Source organism: Cebus imitator, unplaced genomic scaffold (assembly GCF_001604975.1).
Source record: "Cebus imitator isolate Cc_AM_T3 unplaced genomic scaffold, Cebus_imitator-1.0 Scaffold30, whole genome shotgun sequence".
NCBI lineage: Eukaryota > Metazoa > Chordata > Mammalia > Primates > Cebidae > Cebus > Cebus imitator.
Window position 1 is genome coordinate 3,041,362 of NW_016107345.1, and position 22,057 is coordinate 3,063,418.

General features: G+C 43.6%; 1 protein-coding gene and 2 long non-coding RNA genes across 4 annotated transcripts in view; 2 read left to right on the top strand and 1 right to left on the bottom strand.

Annotated features, from left to right (window-relative positions):
- Positions 1 to 2,835, bottom strand: part of LOC119470404 — a 9,771-nt gene extending 6,936 nt beyond the window's left edge. The window contains exon 1 of the long non-coding RNA XR_005199298.1: positions 2,794 to 2,835. This is a non-coding gene — a long non-coding RNA (uncharacterized LOC119470404). The remainder of the gene's footprint in view (positions 1 to 2,793) is intronic.
- LOC108300821 overlaps positions 1 to 21,340 on the top strand; it is a 26,507-nt gene extending 5,167 nt beyond the window's left edge. For both annotated transcript variants that reach the window (XR_005199297.1, XR_001823610.2), the window contains exons 2-5: positions 3,121 to 3,216; positions 18,031 to 18,165; positions 20,521 to 20,627; positions 20,967 to 21,340. This is a non-coding gene — a long non-coding RNA (uncharacterized LOC108300821). The remainder of the gene's footprint in view (positions 1 to 3,120; positions 3,217 to 18,030; positions 18,166 to 20,520; positions 20,628 to 20,966) is intronic.
- On the top strand, positions 17,012 to 17,876 carry LOC108300818 (40S ribosomal protein S3a-like). Its single transcript, XM_037736833.1, has one exon. The coding sequence runs from the start codon at positions 17,029 to 17,031 to the stop codon at positions 17,821 to 17,823; it is 795 nt and encodes a 264-aa protein (XP_037592761.1). The 5' UTR covers positions 17,012 to 17,028; the 3' UTR covers positions 17,824 to 17,876.
- Positions 21,341 to 22,057: the final 717 nt, after the last annotated feature.

Sequence of the window (22,057 nt, forward strand, 5' to 3'; positions counted from 1 at the left end):
TGATAGCCTTTCTTCTGCTTGGTCAATTCGGCTGTTGAAACTTGTGCATGCTTCACGAAGTTTTCGTGTTGTGTTTTTCGGCTCCATCAATTCACTTATATTCCTCTCTAAATTGTCCATTCTCGTTAGCATTTCATCAAATCTTTTTTCAGCGTTCTTAGTTTCTTTGCATTGGGTTAGAACATGTTCTTTTAGCTCACAGAAGTTTCTTATTACCCATCTTCTGAAGCCTGATTCTGTCAATTCATCACACTTATTCTCCATCCAGCCTTGTTCCCTTGCTGGTGAGGAGTTGTGATCCCTTGTAGGAGGAGAGGTGTTCTGGTTTCAGGTGCTTTCATCCTTTTTGCACTGGCTTCTTCCCATCTTTGTGGATTTATCCAGCTGTCATCTTTGTAGTTGTTGGCTTTCAGACTGGGTCTCTGAGTGGATGTCCAGTTTGTTGATGATGAAGTTATTTCCTTCTGTTTCTTAGTTTTCCTTCTAACAGTCTGGCCCCTCTGCTGTAGGACTGCTGAGGTCCACTCCAGGCCCTGCTTGCCTGGGGATCACTTGCTGCAGCTGCAGAACAGTAAGGGTTTCTACCAGTTTCTTCTTCTGCTATCTTTGTCCCAGAAGGATACCCGCCAATTGTCAGTCTGAGCTCTCCTTTATGAGGTGACGCTTTGGATATATGGGCATCAGGGAGCTGCTTGAGGAGACAGTCTGTGTCTCAGTGAGCTCAAGTGCTGAACTGTGAGCTCCGTTGTTCATTTAGAGCTGCTGGGCAGGTACGTTTAAGTCTGCTGCAGCAGAACTCATAAACCCCTTTTTTTTCCCCAGGTGCTCTGTCCCAGGGAGTTAGGGCTTTATTTATGAGTTTCTGTTGTGCTGCTGCCTTTTTATCAGGGCTCCCCTGCCCAGCGTTTAGGCAGCCTAGTCACTATCTGCCCGGAGAGGCTTTGCTGAGCTGCTGTGGGGCTCCGCCCAGCTGCTGTGTCAACTTCCCTGCAGTCCTGTTTATACGTGTGTAGTTAGAACTGCCCCGGCAAAGCCAGCCCACCTCTGTAATAGCAGACTCTCTCTGTAATGGCGGGTTGCCTCAGCAATGGCGGACTACCTCCGTAGTGGTGGAGTACCTCGGTAATGGCAGACACCCCTCCCCCACAGAGCTGGACCTTCCCCGGTTCAGCTGTGCATGCTGTGAAACTCTCAACCCAGAGTGTTTCCAGTTGCTGTTTTTTTGTGGGGGTGGGATCAGCCGAGGCTGATCACCTGGCTCCCTGCCTCAGAGCCTTTTTTTAAGTTGAACGGTCGACTCTCTCCCAGGTGTTCCAGTCGCCTGTTGAAAGGCACTGGGATCTGTGTGATTTCCCATGTGGTGACCCACTGCACTGGCTGAAACAGCAGCACTGAGATTCACGACACTTTTTTGCCCGGGAATCTTCTGGCCTGGCTCCCTGTTTCAGTCCCCTTTTTAATCAGATGAATGGGTGACTCTGCCTTCCCGGAGCTCCAATTGCCAGCTAAAACAGTGCCCAGACCTGTGTATTTTTTATGGAGAACTGCCGCCCCGGGGCGCCCGCAAAGCAGCCTTGCCGGCCAGACCAGCCACACTGGCAATCCATGGGGCTCCTGCGCCTGGGAATCTCCTGGTCTGTGGGCAATAAAAATCCATCTGGAAATGTGGAATCCACTCACCCTCTGCACTTTCACTGGGAGCTGCAATCCTGAGCTGCTCCTAATCGGCCATCTTGGATTGAACCCAAATTTGTTTTCTTAATCTTAATTACTTGTTATGGTATAAATACAATTTTATTTGTTTTTTTTTTTCTTTATTTATTTGTTTGAGACGGAGTCTCATTTTGTCACCCAAGCTGGAGTGCAGTGGGGCAATCTCAGCTTACTGCACCCTCCACCTCCCGGGTTCAAGTGATTCTCCTGCCTCAGCCTCCCGAGTAGCTGGGATTATAGGCATGCGCCATCACGCCTGGCTAACTTTTATGTTTTTCAGTGGAGACAGGCTTTTGCCATGTTGGGCTGGCTGGTCTTGAACTTGTGACCTCAGGTGATCCGCCCATCTCAGTCTCCCAAAGTGCTGGGATTATAGGCTTAAACCACCATGCTCAGCCTAAAATACTTTTTAATACAAGATTTTGCAGAATAAGTAGAATTGAAATCTAAGCACAATGTTCATTTTTACATTATTCCCTTTTCTTCTTGTGTGCAGGAAAGGGTGAGGGTAGGCAAGAAAGCGTGAGGGTGGGCAGGGAGGCCTGTTGGGTGACCATTGTCCTCTAGGAGAGAGCTGTCTACCCAGGTGAGATGAAGGCATTAGCAGGGAAGGCAGTGAGAAGCAGTCAGACTTTGCATTATCCCGCTTCCTAACGGTTTGGATGTAGGGTACAAGGGAAAGGAAGAGTCTAGAATGACTCCAGAGTGATATATTATAATATGTTGCTTTAAACATGCCAACAAAGTGTTCCTCCCTGCTACATTCTTACTAATTCCAGGGCTTTGGAGTCACTTTTAAAGAGGGCAGCTTTGGAATGTAAAGAAGAAGTAACACAATGCTGGCAGGATGGTTCCTGGGCTCTAGTTGGTTGCATGTTCACCCTGAGACTTTAAGGAAAGAAACACAAAAGCCACAGGACCGAGCTGGCTGTGGTGACTCATACCTGTAATCCCGGCACTTTGGGAGGCCAAGGCAGGCAGATCGCTTGAGGTCAGGAGTTTAAGACCAGCCTGGCCAACATGGTGAAAGCCCATCTCTACTAAAAATCCAAAAACTTACCTAGGTGGGGTAGTGCACACCTGTAATCCCAGCTACTCGAGAGGCGGAGGTGGGAAGATCACTTGAAACTGGAAGGCAGAGGTTACAGTGAGCAGAGATGGCGCCATTGCACTCCAGCCTGGGCGATGAGCGAGACTTCATCTCAAAAAAAACAAAACCATGGTACTAAACTGAAGTGAATGGGATCTTGACAAGAGGTCAGATCATTCTCTTTGGTCAGAAATATCTCTGGGTAAAGTGAACATAAAATAAAGGCCACAACCAGCATTAAGGTGTGTCAGAAACCCATTCATTTGACTTTGAACAGGCTGCTTTTTAAAAAAATCTTTTTTTTTTTTTCCAACCAGCCAAACAGAGAGGAAGTTCAACTATGAACCAGATTACAGAATCATCTGAAGCTGTAACAGTGAAAACTACTTCAGGGAAGAAAAAGAATAACAAAGGTATTTTTGTTGTTTCAACTATTCCTTCCACTTCCCTCATCTTCTAAGTCACTTCCCCCTTTCAGGAGCTGTGTGTTCCACTACTAAGTAGTTGCACCAAACAGAGAAAAATGCAAGTGGAGAAAAAAGAACACTCAGTGTCTTGTGACTTTCATGTAAACCAAACACCAAACGGCTTTGCCATAGCCATTAGAGGAATTCATCTTTGACATGTTTAACATTCCCCCCCAAAAAAATAGTAACGGGGCCTCAGCTGGTTTGGGAGTAATCTCTGCAATGAACAGCCTGTGGGATCTGATCAGTTCAGCTCACAGACTTCCATCCTATGACTGTTACTTAGAATCAGCAACTGTGTAATCCAGAAGGAATTTTAAGAAATCAACAACTCTATAACCTCTGAACTGGATTAGACTAAATAAGAAGCTAAGTATTAAAGATGGCAGCTAAGTGTTAGGGACCCGGATTCTATTCCTGACACTTCCACTCATGCCTGGCTCTCAGAATCCTCTTCTGGAAAATGAGAACTTTTCACTCACAGGATCCTAAATTCCACCCCAGCTTTACCATTTAGAAATTCTAAAGAGACGATGTAAGATTTTCACCGCGTGGTCGTGAACACAGTCTTTGGGAAACTGATTGTGGAGGCTAATATAAATTTGTGTTGTTCTATTTTAGTCCGTTTCATGTTTTTCTCTACCATGAGTTTGGGGGAGGGCAACTGGCCCTTGTAACAAAGCTTGTCACCCTTTGGCTTTCTCTTCTTCAATATTAATCTTTTTTTCTGTGGTCTTTTTCTGTCCTGGAAATTATCCTTATAACTCCTCCGTGAAATCTCATTGAATTAGCAAATTACAAATTCTTATGATCTAGAATGTCAAGTGAACCTATAAAGTAAGAAAATTGATCAGACTGTCTCTGTTATCTGATATTAATATAGCCTTTCCACTGGGTAGAGCTAGATTTTTGGAAAGTCTACTAAAAGGGAAAAAAAGAACCAGGCGAGGTTATCATTTGTTTTTGACAGTGTCTTAGTCAGCTTGGGCTGCTAGAATAGAATACAACAAAGTGAGTGGCTTAAATAGCAAACATTTATTCCCCACCGTTCCGGAGGCTGAGAAGTCCAAGATCAAGGCACTGGAAGATTCAGTGTCTGGGGAGGGCTGCTTCATAGATGGCCCTTCTTTTCCAGTGGGAAGATGACTAGATAGCTTCCTGCGGTCTCTTTTCTAAAAGTACTGTGAACCCAGGAAGTATGAGACAGATTTCAGTTAATTTAGAAAGTTTATTTTGCCAAGTTTGAGGACACACCCAAGGCACAGCCTCAGGAAGTCGTGGCGACATGTGCCCACGGAGGTCAGGCACAGCTTGGTTTTATACGTTTAGGAAGACGCGAGACATCAATTAATATATTCAGTCTGGAAAGGCGAGACAACTTGAAGCAAAGGCTGGAAGACTCAAAGCAGGGAGGGACCTTCCAGGTCACAGATAGGGAATACACAAACTGTTACATTCTTTTGAGTTTCTGCTTAGCCTTTCCAAAGGAGGCAGATCAGATAAGCATTTATTTCAGTGAGCAAAGAAGTGACTTTGGATAGAATGAGAGGCATGTTTGCGCTAAGCAGTTTCCAGTTTGAGCTTCCCTTAGTGATTTTAGGGGCCCAAGATATTTTTCTTTCAGAATACAAATCGCATTCATGGGGGTTCCACACTTATGGCCTAATTATCTCCCAAAGGCCTATGCCTCCTGATTCCATCACATCGGGGTTTAGGGTTTCAGCATATGAATTTTAGGGTGACACAAACATCCAGCCCATAACATAGTTACCATTTGGGAATATTTTCGGCCAAAAATTCTTCCACGGAAGTGAGTTGGGATTCCTGTGAAGATAAGAATAATCAGCATCTCAGGACAGGAGGCCCTGCACTGGGCTAGATGACCTTAGAGGGGAGAGGAACGCTGGGTCGCCAATCCTAACTTATCTCAGCATCTTTTACCATAAAGTGGTAAAAGAACAAGGGAGCGTCTAACTGCATCTCACGGTGCGCTAACTCAGCATTGCAGAAAAATCACTGGGTCAAGATCTGTTTGGGAGTTTCAGACCCTCTGAAGACTGAGGACAGGCCCTGACCACTCTTATTTCTTGAGCCTCCCTAATTTTAAAAACAAAAATTAACTAATGGCAAAGAAGGTTAAAATAGACTGCATACTATTTGAAGAATTTACATTTAATGAGATAACTCTCCTAACATACATACAAATCCCAGCAAATGCCTGCATAACATCATTAGGCAACTGTACCAGAAGCTGACTATGAGGCCCTTTGTAAATGTGACTCTTCCTGCGTGCCACACCCCCCGTGTAGCCCTGGCAGGTGTTACCACCTCCTTCATCCCTATGTAGCCCTTGCTGGTGTTAAACCCCCTTAGAAGGTGGATAGTTTGACAGAAAAGTTAAAAAAAAAAAAAGAGCAATACAACTACTCATCCTTCAGCTTTTAAATAACAGCATTGTTGAGACCCAAGTTATAATCCCTTTCAGCGACTAAAACTTGGTACAAAGCTTCCAGGCTTGCTTCTTTTTATCTTCGTGAGCCATATGAATTCTCCCACCAACCCCCGGGGGAGCCAAGTGTCTTACAGTTTTCCAGGAAAGAGGTTAGGGGCCTTGGAGAACTGCAGGTCACCTGTGGTCATTCTTTCAGTACACATTGTTGGAATAAAATTTCCTCGGAGCCCATTCTAGGCTAGTGTGTGAAGGATGTAGTGAGGAATATCCCTGGTTCCTGCCCCAAGGACGTACCTTCTGGTCACTCCAGCTGCCTCAACAGAATGGTTCTCAAGTGGGACACAAACACCTTGGAACCGCTCCTTGAAGGCAAGTAGGACTTACTTCTGCTCGGGCTCCCAAAACAAAGTACCACACACTGGGTGCCATACACAACAGAAACCCACTATCTCAACCAAGTGCAGTGGCTCACACCTGTAATCTCAACACTTTGGGAGGCCAAGGCAGGCTGATCAATTGAGGTCAGGAGTTCGAGACCAGCCTGGCCAACATGGTGAAACGCTGTCTCTACTAAAAATACAAAAAATTTGCCGGGCATGGTGGCAGGTGCCTGTAATTCTAGCTACTCAGGAGGCTGAAGCAGGAGAAGCACGAACCTGGGAGGCAGAGGTTGCAGTGAGCCAAGATCATGCCATTGCACTCCAGCCTGGGAGACAGAGCGAAACTTCATAAAAAAAAAAAAAAAAAAAATTACTAACCAAAAAAAAGTCCAGGCCCAGACCGATTCACAGCAGAATTCTACCATTCAAAGAAGAATTGATATCAATCCTATCGACCCTATTCCACCAGATAGAAAAAGAAAGAACCCTCCCTAAAACATTCTATGAAGTCAGTATCGCCCTAATACCAAAACCAGAAAAGGACATAACCAAAAAAGGAAACTACAGACCAACATCCCTGATGAACATAGATGCTAAAATCCTTAGCAAAATGCTAGCTAACTGAATCCAGCAACATAGCAAAAAGATAATCCACCATGATCAAGTGAATTTCATGCCAGGGATGCAGGGATAGTTTAATATATGCAATAAATGTGATACATCACATAAACAGAATTAAAAACAAAAATCACATGATCATCGCAATAGATGCAGAAAAAGCATTCAACAAAATCCAGCGTCCCTTTATGATTAAAACTCTCGGGCAGGGTGCAGTGGCTCACACCTATAATCCTAGCACTTTGGGAGTCCCAGGCGGGTGGATCACAAGGTCAAGAGATCAAGACCATCGTGGTCAACAAGGTGAAACCCCATCTCTACTAAAAATACAAAAATTAGCTGGGCATGGTGGCACACGCCTGTAGTCCCAGTTACTTGGGAGGCTGAGGTAGGAGAATTTCCTGAACTCGGGAGGCAGAGGTTGCGGTAAGCCGAGATCGCGCCACTGCACTCCAGCCTGGGTAATGAGCAAAACTCCATCTCAAAAAAAAAAAAAACTCTCAGCAAAGTCCACATACAAGGGACATATCTTAAAGTAATAAAAGCCATCTATGGCAAACCCACAGCCAACATAATACCGAATGGGGAAAAGTTGAAAGCATTCTCTCTGAGAACTGGCACAGGAAAAGGATGCTCAGTCTCACCATTCCTCTTCAATATAGTACTGGAAGTCCTAGCCAGAGCAATCAGACAAGAGAAAGAAATAAAGGGCATCTAAATTGGTAAAGAGGAAGTTAAACTGTCACTGTTGCTGATGATATGATTGTTTACCTAGAAAACCCTACAGGCTCCTCCAGAAATCTCCTACAATTGATAAAAGAATTCAGCAAAGTTTCCAGATACAAGATTAATGTACACAAATCAGTAGCTCTTCTATACAACAACAGCGACCAAGTCGAGAATCAAATCAAGAACTCAGCCCCCTTTACAATAGCTGCAAAAAATAAAATATTTAGGAATATACCTAGCCAAGGAGGCAAAAGACCTCTACAAGGAAAGCTACAAAACACTGTTAAAGAAAGCACAGATGACAAAAACAAATGGAAACACAGCCCATACTCATGGATGGGTAGAATCAACATTGTGAAAATGACTACTGCCAAAAGCAGTCTACAAATTCAATGCAATTCCCATCAAAATACCACCATCATTCTTCACAGAATTAGAAAAAACAATTATAAAATTCATATGGAACCAAAAAAGAGTCTGCATAGCCAAAGCAAGACTAAGGAAAAAGAACAAATCTGGAGGCATCACATTACCTGATTTCTTTTCTGTTTTCTTTCTTTCTTTTTTTTTTTTTTGAGATGGAGTCTGGCTCTGTCACCCAGGCTGGAGTGCAGTAGCGTGATCTCGGCTCACTGCAACCTCCACCTCCTGGGTTCAAGCAATTCTCCTGCCTCGGCTTCCCAAGTAGCTGGGACTACAGGTGTCCACCACCATGCCTGGCTAATTTTTGTATTTTAGTGGAGACAGTGTTTCTCTATGTTGGCCAGGCTAGTCTCGAATTCCTGATCTCAGGTGATCCACTCACCTCGGCCTCCCAAAGTGCTGGATTACAGGTGTAAGCCACAGTGCCCAGACTGATTTCAAACTATACTATAAGGCTATAGTTACCAAAACAGAATTATACTGGTAGAAAAATAGACACATAGACCAATGGAACAGAATAGAGAATCCAGAAATAAACCCAAATACTTACATCCAACTGATCTTCAACAAAGCAATCAAAAATGTAAAGTGGGGAAAGGACACCCTTTTCAATGAATGATGCTGGGATCATTGGCCAGCCACATGTAGAAGAATGAAACTGGATCCTTATCTCTCACCTTATACAAAAATCAACTCAAGATGGAGTAAGGACTCAAATCTAAGACCTGAAACTAACAATTCTAGAAGATAGCATTGGGAAAACCCTTCTAGACATTGGTTTAGGGAAGGATTTCATGATCAAGAACCCAAAAATAAAGAGAAATAGCTGGGACTTAATTAAACTAAAGAGCTTTTGCATGGCAAAAGGAATAGTCAGCAGAGTAAACAGACAACCCACAGAGTGGGAGAAAATTTTCACAGTCTAGACATCTGACAAAGGACTAATATCCAGAATCTACAGTGAACTCAAAGAAATCAACAAGAACAAAACAAACAATCCCATCAAAAAGTAGGCTAAGGACATAAATGGACAAATCTCAAAAGAAGATATACAAATGGCCAACAAACATATGAGAAAATGCTCAACATCAGTAATGATCAGGGAAATGCAAAGCAAAACCACAATGCGATGCCACCTTACTCCTGCAAGAATGGCTGTAACCAAAAAATCAAAACAAGTAGATGTTGGCATGGATGCAGTGAACAGGGAACACTTCTACACTGCTGGTGGGAATGGAAACTAGTACAATCACTGTGGAAAACAGTGTGGAAGTTCCTTAAATAACTAAAAGTAGAACTACCATTTGATCCAGCAATCCCACTACTGGGTATCTGCTCAGAGGAAAGTAAGTCATTATACGAAAAAGATGCTTGCACATGCATGTTTATAGCAGCAACATTCGCAATTGCAAAAACACAGAACCAACCCAAATGCTCATCAATCAATGAGTGGATAAAGAAACTGTGGTGCATATATACAATGAGATACTACTCAGCTATAAAAAAGAATGAATTAACGGCATTCACAGCGACCTGGATGAGACTGGAGACTATTATTCTAAGCAAAGTAACTCAGGAATGGAAAACCAAACATCGTATGTCCTCACTCATAAGTGGCAGCAAAGCTATGAGGATGCAAAGGCATACAAAGGCATACAAATGGCACAATGGGCCAGGTGTGGTGGTTCAAGCCTGTAATCCCAACACTTTGGGAGGCCAAGGTGGGTGGATCACCTGAGGTCAGGAGTTTGAGACCAGCCTGACCAACATGGAGAAACCCCGTCTCTACTAAAAATACAAAAAATTAGCCAGGCATGGTGGCACATGCCTGTAATCCCAGCTACTTGGGAGGCTGTGGCAGGAAAATTGCTTGAATGTGGGAGGTGGAGGCTGCAGTGAGCCAAGATCCCGCCATTGCACTCCAGCCTGGGCAACAAGAGTGAAACTCCATCTCAAAAAAAAAAAAAAAGACTACAAACAGGGTTGAGTGTATACAGATCAGGTGATAAGTACAGCAAAATCTCACAAGTCACCACTAAAGAACTTATTCATGTAACTAAATACCACCTATCCCAAATAACCTATGGAAATTAAAAAAGGAAAGACTTAGGTCGGGAAGGACTTAAATGAGGAAGAAGGGCCTTAATGCAAGCCATGAGCCTGCAGGTTTAGGTAGAACCAGAGGACGTTGGTAGGGCGGCCCTCAGAAAGAGGGGAGGGTCATAGTAAGGAAGAATTTGCATGTCAGGTGGAGAGTTTGCACTTGACCCAGTAGACACTGGGAACCATTGAAGTCTTTTGTTTCCCAAGGAACTCTTTGCCTCAAATCCTTTTGTTCTAATATTGTACTTATTTTATAGCTTCCTTTCAGGGCAGACTAGTGTCATGCTTTCCAGAGTTTACAAAGCAAATTAAAAAACAGCTTCCCACATTGGACAGTTGTTTTTGCTGTCTTAAAGTGTTTGAAGGGTGAGTTTGGTCTTTGGTAGAAGAGTTCTACTTGTTTCAAAGTAAATGTTCAGATCGAATTGATTTACATCAGCCTCCTGGGTGACAAGTCCAGATGGTTTCCATTTGGCTCTAATTGGAAACAGTCAAACGATTTCCATGCCAGCCTGTTTGTGAACAAGAGGCTTTTGGCCTGCAGCTTGGAAAGTTGTCCCCATGATGCCATTGAGGCAAAATCCCCATTTGGAAACCTGATGCCCATTATTATTCCTCTCATTTGGAGTGATAAGAACATTTGGAGCAATCATTACAAGAACTTGACAGTTTTACTTTCAGCAACCATTTATAAGTTGATGAAGGAAGCAAAATATCTTCTTTCTATGCTTGCAGGGGTTAAAGATTTTTGTCCAAATCAGCCTTGACTCAGTGCATCCCTGACGATGAAGAGTTATTAGAACAGGGTTTCTCAAATTTGAGCAGCCTCAGAGATACCCAGCCGGCTTGTTAAAACACAGATTGCTGGACGCCACCCCCCACATCCTGAGTGACTAGGTCTGAGTAAGGCTGGAGAGTGTGCATTTCTATCCAGTTCCTGGGGTGCTGATGCTGCTGGTCCAAGGGTCACACTTTGAGAACCACTGTTTTGGGCTTGAAAAAATCAGATTGTCTGCTCTTGATTTATTTTGCACAATGAAGAAAATCAGAGAGCAGATTGAGGCTCCTAGATGCCTCTTCTCTGCTCTGAAAACCACAGAACACACAAAACCCAGTCCCATTTCTGTTCTGGCTTCTCTGTCTTCTTCTCTACTCAGTGGGGCCACCTCTGAGCCCCATGGCTCTCTGTACCGTGGGGATACAGGAACTAGGAATCGTGGGCCTGGAAGTTGATTGGTGTTCAAGTGGGAGATGTCTGGCTCGGACTATGCCTAGTCACAAACCTGTGAGATCCATGAATAGACAGAAGATAGCTGACGACTGGAAGTCACTGTAATGTCACCAGGAATAGCCAACCTCAGTTTAGATGGTTTCTCTGAGCCCCATTCAGCCAGTGCTGCCTTGTTGCCTCAGGTCCCAAAAGTTCTTGAAAGACCCAGTGAGGACTTGGGGGTATCCTGTCACCTGTGCTGTTCTACTCCCAGCCCAAGCCCCACAGACAGCCACAGGGCTGTTCCAGTTTTGGAGGATTTAGGACAGGGAGAGCTGGTGAGTGACTTAGGCATGTACATGGGGCAAAAATCCAACCATACAGTGGTATGTCCACAAACTTGCGATTTCAGAACTTCACTACAGTATCATGCCATCCAAGTAGCAAATACACTTCCCCAAAGAGGGTATTGTTGCTTATATCATAGGCACGGTCCTCAGAAGTATCAGTGGCATTAAGGAATGCAAAGACCAAGTTCAAAAGTCAAGATGTAATCTTCAACACAGCTTTATTAGTTCCAAAACAGGAAATTGCTGGTTATAATCCTGAAATTATTTTATCTGGGGCTTCATCCTGGGGTGACAGCTAAACAATGGAAACCTTTATAGAAAGGTCCCAAGGCCCAAGGTGTGAATCATCAAACTCTAGTTACATTTTGCCTTTTTAAGACCTATAATCATGCAAACAGAGTTTATGTTCTGGTTTCTAAAACTAGGACTTACACAGGAAATTACACACGTTCTTTATCGATGGAAAGAAGCTATTTTTAACAAGTTAAACAAAATAATTCAACCACAAGGAGAAGGTCCTACCAGGGCCTGGCATCCACAGATGAACATCTGAGTAGTGGTTAAGCAGAACAATCTGATGCCCCCAGAATGTAGGATGCCCACCTGTTCTGGTGGTCCCAGAAGAGGCCAGCAAGTGAAGGATATAGAGAGCCTCTTTGGGGGATGCTGGTTCCATGAAAATTTACACTTGACCTTTGGGTACTGGCCCATTTAGGAAACAAGGCTCTCATTGGAAGGAATGAGAAGAGGTTTGTCAGCTGTGCAAGAGAGAAGGTTCCAGGCAGGGGGACTGCATGAGAAAAGGCTCAGAAGAGGAAGGTGCGTGGCATCACATCTGGAGGTGTGACGTTCGCCACAGAGAGGTCACTGGGAAAGTGGCTGGAAATCTGACTAAAAAGGCCAGTGGACCCACATGACGGAAGGCCATGAAAGCTGAGTTTAGGAGTTAGACTTTCTCCTGTGTGCAGAGGGGGAGCCATGATGGTTTTGAAGCAGGATGGGAGCATCGTGAGAGCTGGGTTTTTGAAAAGTATCTTGGGCAGTTTTGCAGAATATGCTTTAGAGAGAGTACTAGCTAGAGGATGGGAGACTCGTTATAAGGCTTTTGTTTTGGTTTAAATGCATTTTATTTTTAGACAACCTACATGACACATTTTTTTCTTAAAAAAAAAAATGAGGCCTCCACTCCTCCTAAATCACAGTTGAAATAAATGAAGGGCCCATTTATCTTAAGACGTGGTGTTTTGTGGGTGACAAGCAGCAGCCATTTATGATGATAGGTGATAGATTCAAAGTAATTGCCAAATCTGTTAATATTTTCCCATTTCTAAACCATTGCTAAAGAAAATCACATACATCCTCATGGTAGTTCACTTGAGCAACCATGCCATCTGGATTCATGTTTTCATCAAAAAATAACTGGTAGTTTTTTTAATTACCAGCAATTTTTAAATTGCTTGATTTGCTCTGGAGCCCTGTCATAAAAAGTTTTACTCTTTCTGATCTCTCTTCTTCAAATTCACCTTTCACTGATTTCATGTCATCTTTAAAGTACTTCTTTTTTGTTTGTTTGTTTTCTTCTCAAGATAGAGTCTCACTCTGTGGACCAGGCTGGAGTGCAGTGATGTGATCATGGCTCACTGCAGCCTTGACCTCCTGGGCTCAAGGAATCCACCCACCTCAGCCTCCCTAGTAGCTGGGACCACAGGTATGATCATCATGGCCAACTTTTTTTTTTTTTTTTTTTGGTACAGACTGGGTCTCTTTATGTTGCTCATGCTGGTCTCAAATTCATAGGCTTAAGCAATCCTCTCACCTCAGCCTCCCAAAGTACTGGGATGACAGGCATGAACCACCACGCCTCACTGATGTACTTGTAGGCTTCCTCTGCAAAGTTGGTTTCCTGCAAGTGATGGTTCATGACAATATCAACACCAGTGATGACTGTGCTTTGGGTACCTTTGCCCTGCGGGCCTTCAGAGAAGGCATTTCCACCAATGAGCTGTTCCTCTCTGTCCTGTTGTTTATCTTCCCCTCCACCATCAGGCACAGTCTATCCATGATCTCCCAGATCTCATCAACGTCAGAGGGCTTCTCATTGTGTCTGACAAGGTCCACTGAAGGAGTGGTGCTGGGAGTCAAGGATGAGAGGGGAGCAGTAGGAAAAGCGGGAAGCTTTTACACTGGTTCAGGCAAGAGAAGATAAAGGGAGGCTACAGTGATAGAAAGATGGGGTCTCAATACGTTTAGAAGGGAGAGAATTGACAGGACCTAGTAGCCAGTTCAAAGAGGGTGGTGAGAAAGATTCTGAAGTCCAGGACAACTGGGGAAGCTTGGCAATTGGCCAAAGAGAAAATGAGAGGAAGCAGAAGGCTGGGTGGGTCCATCCTGGACCTGTGGAGTGGCTTCCAGGGAAGGCATGCCATTGTCCTCCTGACCCAGGGAGACAGTGATGGAAGGGAGGACGACTTGCACATGAACGTTCTTCACCAGGTGGCTCCCGGTCCAGTGTTTCGGTGACTTATGAAATCCAGAGATGATGCTGGTAAGCGAGACAGTAAAACTGTGTACTACACGTCTTAACCACCGCTATTTCACAATGCTTCCCAGCCATCCTCACAGTACTTCTAAGGGATAGGTATTATAATCTCTATTTTGCCAGAGGAAATTAGGGTTCAGAGAAGTCAAGTGACTTTCCAAGGAGTCTCATAGCATTTTCCAGAGAGAGGTTTTAAACCTGGAGGTCCCATGTCTCACTACACCATCCTGCCTCTTGGGCACAACCAGGCATGGCTGTGCCGCTGCTGAGCACTCCCAGACAGAGGGGGTAAATTAAAATGGTCATTGTTGGTGAGCTTGTTTTTGTTTCAAAGTAAAGAAATATAAGATTAGGTAAAAATGGGTTGCAGGTGAATACAGCTTGGGTGTATCAAGTATTACCAGGGCCTGAGCACGTGACCACCCTTACTCCAAGGAATTTGTTTTCAACCTAGAGAAAAGAATTCAGTTTTGCTGGAACTTGGCGAAAGCCCTGGAGCAGGAAGTTCCTGTCATGAGCAATGCCGGCCTTCCTGTTGTCTAACAGGGCCTCCATAACTCATTAGAGGTCTAGATTCTGGAGAGTGGTTTAGACTAGCATTTTCCAAACTGGTTATTTTTCATGAGCAGAGATGACATTGTGACCTGTCTTAACAGCTGGAGGGAGATTTTGATTGTTTTTTTTTTTTTTTTTTTTTCGTAGGAGTGCAATTGTACCAGGCTAATCACAGGCCTGGAACTCCCTTCCTCTACAAGGGCACACGTTTGTGCCACACTAGCTAAGCTAGGGATGTAGATGGCTAAGACCGTGTCTTTCCTTACAAAGCTGAGCAGCTGTAAAGGAATTCAGCTTTTGGCCTTTGGCCTTGGCTCCATTGGCCACCACTGCTTTCTGTCACGCCAGAAGGGGACAAAAAGAAATGGATGCCACATGTGATCAGTATCCACATCATTCATCATTCCAGGCAGTCAGTCAACTTACGTTTTCAAAGGCATTTTTGTTTGTGAAGAGATTTTACAAATAGAAAAAGCATATTTCATTCTGTTCACAAGTGGTCTCAAGGCATTATTAGCAACACCGTACTTGGAAAAGCACTGAACAGTAAGATAAAGTTTCCGTAACACGACTGCACTTTATACTTTTAGTCATTGATTCATTGATTCATTCAACAAACATTTATGAAATACCTACCGTGAGCTAGATACCGTTCTAGTGTGAGTAATGTAGCACCGTTATTCATGACAGCTGTTGTTTGCTATCATTCACATGCCTAGTATGTAAGGACAAATAAGATTTAGGCGAGTTAGGCTTCCCCCTAATAAAACCAAAGGATGGACCAGTGTTCATCCCTCCAACTGTGTTCTGAAGGAAAATAAATCCTGCCTATTTCTCTCCTTTTTTTTTTTTTTTTTTTTTTTTTTTTTTTGTTTTTTTTTTTTTTTTTTTTTTTTTTGAGACAGAGTCTTGCTCTGTCACCTAGACTGTGCACTGGCGTGATCTCGGCTCATTGCAACATTTACCTCTGGGTTCAAGCTATTCTCCTGCCTCAGTCTCCCAAGCAGCTGGGACTACAGGCTCCCAAGTAGCCATAACACCCGGCTAATTTTTGTATTTTTAGTAGAGGTGGGTTTCACCATGTTGGCCAGGCTGGTCTCGAACTCCCGACCTCAAGTCATCTGCCCACCTCGGCCTCCCAAAGTGCTGGGATTACAGGCGTGGGCCACCACACCCAGCCAATCCTGTCTATTTCATCCAACAATCCAGCAGATTAGATTCATGTCTAAAGAAACCAACCAAATCCTTTTTTTTAAAGCATACTTTCCACTCTTTTTCCCCAACTGGCAACCTAGGAAGGCCTGATGTCCACATTTATCTCCTTTTCCTGAAAAGTAAGTTTTCCCTCCAGGCTTGAAAACTTAACGCTTGATTCTCCTTGATGCTGCTCTCTTCCTTGCTCTAACCATGCTAGTTAACATTCACTTAATGTCAGCTTTAGAAGGGCAGGGATTTTTGTCTCTTTTGTTCTCTGCTCGATCTCTGGCACCTACACCACTGCCTGACACATAACAGGAGGTTGAAAATATTTGGTAAATGCTGAAGGAATTCAAGTCTTGTCTATCCCCAGGGTTAGGCTCTCAAGTCAGCATGGTGGACAAAATTAGTGTAGAGTTAAATGATTCTTTAAAATTCCACAGATTACCTACGCGTTATAATATCTAGGCATATTATCTCTATGTCTCCACACAGTTTCTTCCCCAGTTTTGGAACAGATCACTTGGTCTTTCTTCAGTTGGGTCCAGATGAAGTAGTTGGTTAGTGTTTAGGGGGTGCATATAACTTTAAACACTTGTAGGCCCCCAGAAAATATTTGAATTTGGGACTGCAGATTCCGACTTCCCGTCTTATACTTACTGAGTGGATGAGCCCGCATTATGCCCATGATTATTTCTCTTCCATCCATCCCCCCTGTATTTTTCTTTGCCAATCTCCTAAACTTGAACTGACATAAATTAAATGTGGACCTGATGCTGTTCCCCAGGATTGACAATAGACTCTTTACAACAGCTGTGTAGACTGACAAGCGTGAACCAACCCCAGGATCTGACCCCAGTCATGAATTCTACAAAGGCAGGATGGTCCTTTCTCCTTCAGATTTTCCCTTTTAGAGCTCAAAAGGGTAACAGCTTTTCAGGCTCCTTTAAAGGGCTGAATTGCTTCATAAAAACTATCACTTCCCCTAGATCAGTGGGCAACTCATTCATCTTCCTTCAGGAAATTTCTGGAGACATCAGTTTTCCTCTTCAAAGTAAAGGCAACAATCTGAATCTTAGATGGAATTTCCTTTCATGCAGAGTAATTTTGGGCTTCTTGTTCTAAAGAAGGAAGGATGTACTGAGTATAAAACAAGGACTTAAAAAGTTATATATACACCTTTTGGCTCTCTGAGCAGCACCATGGCGGTTGGCAAGAACAAGAGCCTTACGAAAGGTGGCACAAAGGGAGCCAAGAAGAAAGTGGTTGATCCATTTTCTAAGAAAGATTGGTATGATGTGAAAGCACCCGCTACGTTCGGTATAAGAAATATGGGAAAGACGGTAGTCACCAGGACCCAAGGAACCAAAATTGCATCTGATGGCCTCAAGGGCCAAGTGTTTGAAGTTAGTCTTGCTGATTTGCAGAATGATGAAGTTGCATTTAGGAAATTCAAGCTGATTACTGAAGATGTTCAGGGCAAAAACTGCCTGACTAACTTCCATGGCATGGATCTTACCCGTGACAATATGTGTTCCATGGTCAAAAAATGGCAGACAATGATTGAAACTCATGTTGATGTCAAGACTACCGATGATTGCTTGCTTCGTCTGTTCTGTGTTGGTTTTACCAAAAAACCCATCAATCAGATACGGAAGACCTCTTATGCTCAGCACCAACAGGTCCGCCAAATCCGGAAGAAGATGATGGAAATCATGACCCGAGAGGTGCAGGCAAATGACTTGAAAGAAGTGGTCAATAAACTGATTCCAGACAGCATTGGAAAAGACATAGAAAAGGCTTGCCAATCTATTTATCCTCTCCATGATGTCTTCGTTAGAAAAGTAAAAATGCTGAAGGAGCCCAAGTTTGAATTGGGAAAACTCATGGAGCTTCATGGTGAAGGCAGTAGTTCTGGAAAAGCCACTGGGGATGAGACAGGTGCTAATGTTGAACGAGCTGATGGATATGAACCACCAGTCCAAGAATCTGTTTAAAGTTCAGACTTATAATAGTGGCAAATAAAAAGCCTTATTTGTGAAAAAAAAAATTATATATACAGTGTTTCCTTGACTATATTGCAAAATGCATCTACTCACACAAGTCCAGTAAAGTACAATCTAAAAGAATAAAGTCAGCTTAGCTGGTGATAAACAGGGGAACTATTGCCTAAAGATAAGAAAATGCTCCGATTTTTCTTATAGGAATCAAGAAGAAAATTGAAGGTCTGATGGAAGCCGGTCCTTGCTTAGTGAAGTTGCATTTGGCAGACAATGGCATAGACGGAAAAGGAAAAGAAGAGAAAATGGTTTGTTGCAATTCATTCAAACTTTAACATGGTAAGTAGCGAGTTAAGAGACTTTATTTGTTCACCTTCCAAAACTAAGTGCTTGAATTAAATTGTGGGAATAATTATTTACCTGTAGCTTTTAAGCAGTTTCCAGTGAGGTTTTTCAGCTCTGAGAGTCAAGCAGTGACCCAGCTTGGTCTTGGTACCTGATGTGGCAAGTGCTTGGTACTTGGTACCCAAGTTCAAGCAATTCCACTGCATCAGCCTCCCGAGTAGCTGGGATTACAGGCATGTGCCACCACACCCAGCTAATTTCTTTTCTTTTCTTTTTTTTTTAATGGCAGAGACTTGTTCTGTTGCCCAGGCTGGAGTGCAGAGGCATCACCTTGGCTCACTGCATCTCTGCCTTCTGGGTTCAAGTGATTCTCCTGTCTCAGCCTCCTGAGTGCCTGGGATTATAGGTGCCCACCACCATGCCAAGGTTAAATCACTTATCTTTACCTAGATTTCCTCATTTGTAAAAATGGGGATAATAATAGTGTCTAACACAAGAGACTGTTGCAGGGTTAAATGAGGTCACGTATGTAGGGTGCTAAATATAGCGGCCAGGGCTCCAGCTAGCACCCTCCTACAAATTAGAAGTCCCTCTGCACAGATGAATTAAGAACGCACCACCGCTGGCCGATGAATCAGAGGAAATTCCCCTTCCAGATCCACGCTTTGGGGCCCAGCCTTTGGCAAGCAGAAGAACTCTGCTAGATTTCAGCCCCACTCATCCTCTTGGAAGGCCCCTTTGTGCAGGGCACAAGCACTTAACCATGTGGGTGGGCCTGGCCGCAGCCGGCGTGTCATGAATGCCGCATCGGACCTTAGCTCACATGAGGCTGCACGGTGTAGTGCTGAACTCCACGGCCTGTGGAGTCGACCTAGATGCAGAATTGTTGAGTTATGAAGTTTGTCCTCCTCACTTCCTGCCCTCCTTCTGTGGACCCTCTGTTCTGCCTTGAAGCTTCCCTGTTGTCCACGCATTTTGTCTGAAGACACGGCACACAACCGGGCAGTTCAGGAAGCCAAGGCTTGTCAAATCCTGACTAGGCAGACTGTTGCCTCAACAGCAAGACCTTTGAGAGAGAGAGTCTGGCAGGACCATTCAGCTCGGGCCTTGCATTCCAGCTGCTGAATCGGTGGAAAATATATACAATGAGCAAGAAAGTAGCCTCCTACTCAGTGTGGACCCTAACTGAAATTTCATACCCGCAGCCCCTGGTAAGGGCTTGACATTGTTTTCTTGATAGTCAAATAACTTCTTTCAGAGCAGAGGCCATGTGTTAAATTTCTCTTAATCCCTGCAGTGCCAGGTACATAACGTGCTTGTAATAAGTATGCACTAAATAGACCATCATCGGCATTGCATTTGCAAAATGCTTTCACAGTAACGGCTTCATTCTGTTTTCACTACAACCTTATGAAAGGCAGAACGGCCTTTTTCAGGCCAGTTTTGCAGATGAGGGAGATGAGGGCCCGTAGCCTGCTATGATCACATGATTTGACACCTGATTTGGCAAGGGATTGAAGCTGACCAGGAGTCCAGGCCTCTGCCCAGATTTCTTATCCACTCATGATGCCAGAGAGTCCCAAAGACCAGTCAGCAGTCCAGTGCAAGACCTGCACCTAAAGAAATTTCCCGGGTGGCACATGCCTGTAATTCCAGCTACTTGGGAGACTGAGGCACAAGAATTGCTTGAACCCGGGAGATGGAGTTTGCAGTGAGCCAGGATTATGCCACTGCACTCCAGCCTGCATGACACAGCGAGATCCTGTCTCAAAAAAAAAAAAAAAAAAAAACTTCAATAGTCCTCAAAGAAATTACAACATAACAACAGTACAGTTTACTTTTCATAAAACTGAAGTTATTTGATTTAAAGAGCTATCTTCTATTTTCAGACTATGCCCTTCCTGATTTGATGTAAAAATGTTTGTTTGTTTACAGTGTTGATAGTTGTCATTTCTTGGCATACTAAAAATTGCCAAACTTGTGTCTGTCACTCTAAACTTCTGGACATTTGCTGGTATATGTGATATCTAAACTAGGAAGTCGTGCATCACATCATACCATATCTTTTGAGTAAATAAACAAATGAAGGATTTAAAGTAACCAAAAATCCTTACTCTATCAACTTACCTAGAAGAAGTATCCAAACTGGAGAAATTCGATCGGTAAAATTGGTTTCAGCATGTCTCTGGTCTCACACTGGGTGGGTTTGGGGTTGGGGGAGGGGTTTAAAAAGAGCTCATTCTCCAAAGTAACTGGATTGAGGTTCTTTAAATAACAATGCTTGACATGATGTGTGTGTGTGTGTGTGTGTGTGTGTGTGTGTGTGTGTGTGTGATTTTCTTTCAACAGCCTGATCAAATACTCTGCCCACTTGAGGGAAATTGACCTTGGAAACAACGTCCTAAGAGAAATGGCTGCTGCTGACATACTTGAAATGCTGAGAGCCAGAAAGACAGGTAGAGTGTTTTCAGGTTATATGTTTCCCCTCCGCCTGCCCACAGCTACTCACTCCTAAACGCTGTACAACTCACAACTTGCCCCACTTTTTTCATTTAAGTAACTGGCCCAAACTATGTAATGACTAGGAACACTGTGACAGGCCAGCCATCATTCTGTCAATTTTCCCAATGATTTGCACAGAGTTCAAGAATTTTTAGGATGTCATATTAGCCTTCCATCTAAGTAATGCATGTTTTTAAAGTGAAATTTTCTCTTTTGCATTTTTTCTCTCTTGCTCCTCTCATCCTTGCCTGTTCTCCAAGAAATGCTTCTCCCACTCTCCACTCTCCCGTCAGCCCAACCTGCAGAGAGGTCTCCAGATATCAATTGCAAAACTCAAGTCACAGCCCCCGTAAGATTATGATATGCTTTCTGGATCATCGAAGGATGATTAATTGTGATTGGCATAGGGAGAGCAGTAAGTCTTTTAAGATCCTGCAATCCTTTGAAAAGGAGAGCATCACAAGTGGAAGGAGTTGGTTCCTGTGGCCACTCCTGCCCTCTCCATCGCCAGCATGCATGACCAGAATTAATGATGGCTGCTCATCCTGCTGATGCAGAGGAGGCAAAGAAATGTCATTTTAAATGAAGCTCCATGGAAGATTTCATAAACAGATTTGAAAATGCAAATTCAACCTTAAGAAAAGTAGAAAGAACTCAGGCCGGGCGTGGTGGCTCACGCCTGTAATCCCAGCACTTTGGGAGGCCGAGGCAGGCAGATCACAAGGTCAGGAGTTTTAGACCAGCCTGGCCAATATGGTGAAACCCCGTCTCTACTTAAAAAATACAAAAAAACTTATCCAGGCGTGGTGGCGCATGCCTGTAATCCCAGCTATTTGAGAGGCTGAGGCAGAAAAGTTGCTTGAACCTGGGAGGCGGACATTGCAGTGAGCTGAGGTCCCACTACTACACTCCAGCCTGGGCAACAGAGCGAGACTCAGTCTCAAAAAAAAAAGAAAGAAAAGGAAAAAGAACTCTTGGTGTGTTACTGGGCAGGTCAAGTGGAAAGAATTAAGTAGTTCAGCCTCGGTCTTTACCATTCCCTCAGAATGGTCTTAGAGACACGGCAAAATCATAGATTGCATTTTTCTTTTAATGCTCTAGAGCTTTAGAGAGAAGAAATATAATGACATTACTGTCCATTGTATTGACATGTTTAAAACTAAAACAACTACATTTTTAAACAGCCAATCAGGTGGTTCCATGATGTTTAAATTATCCCTTTATTTTAGAGAAACAGAACATGGAATACTTTGTATTCCATTAAAGTTGAATTCAAATTCAGCAGAGTTACTCTGTTAAATTTAGTTCAAATAAGCTTTAAGCTTGATAAACTGAAGGCAGGTTAATGCTTTCATTTTGTTTTTCCTGACACCACAGTAACTTT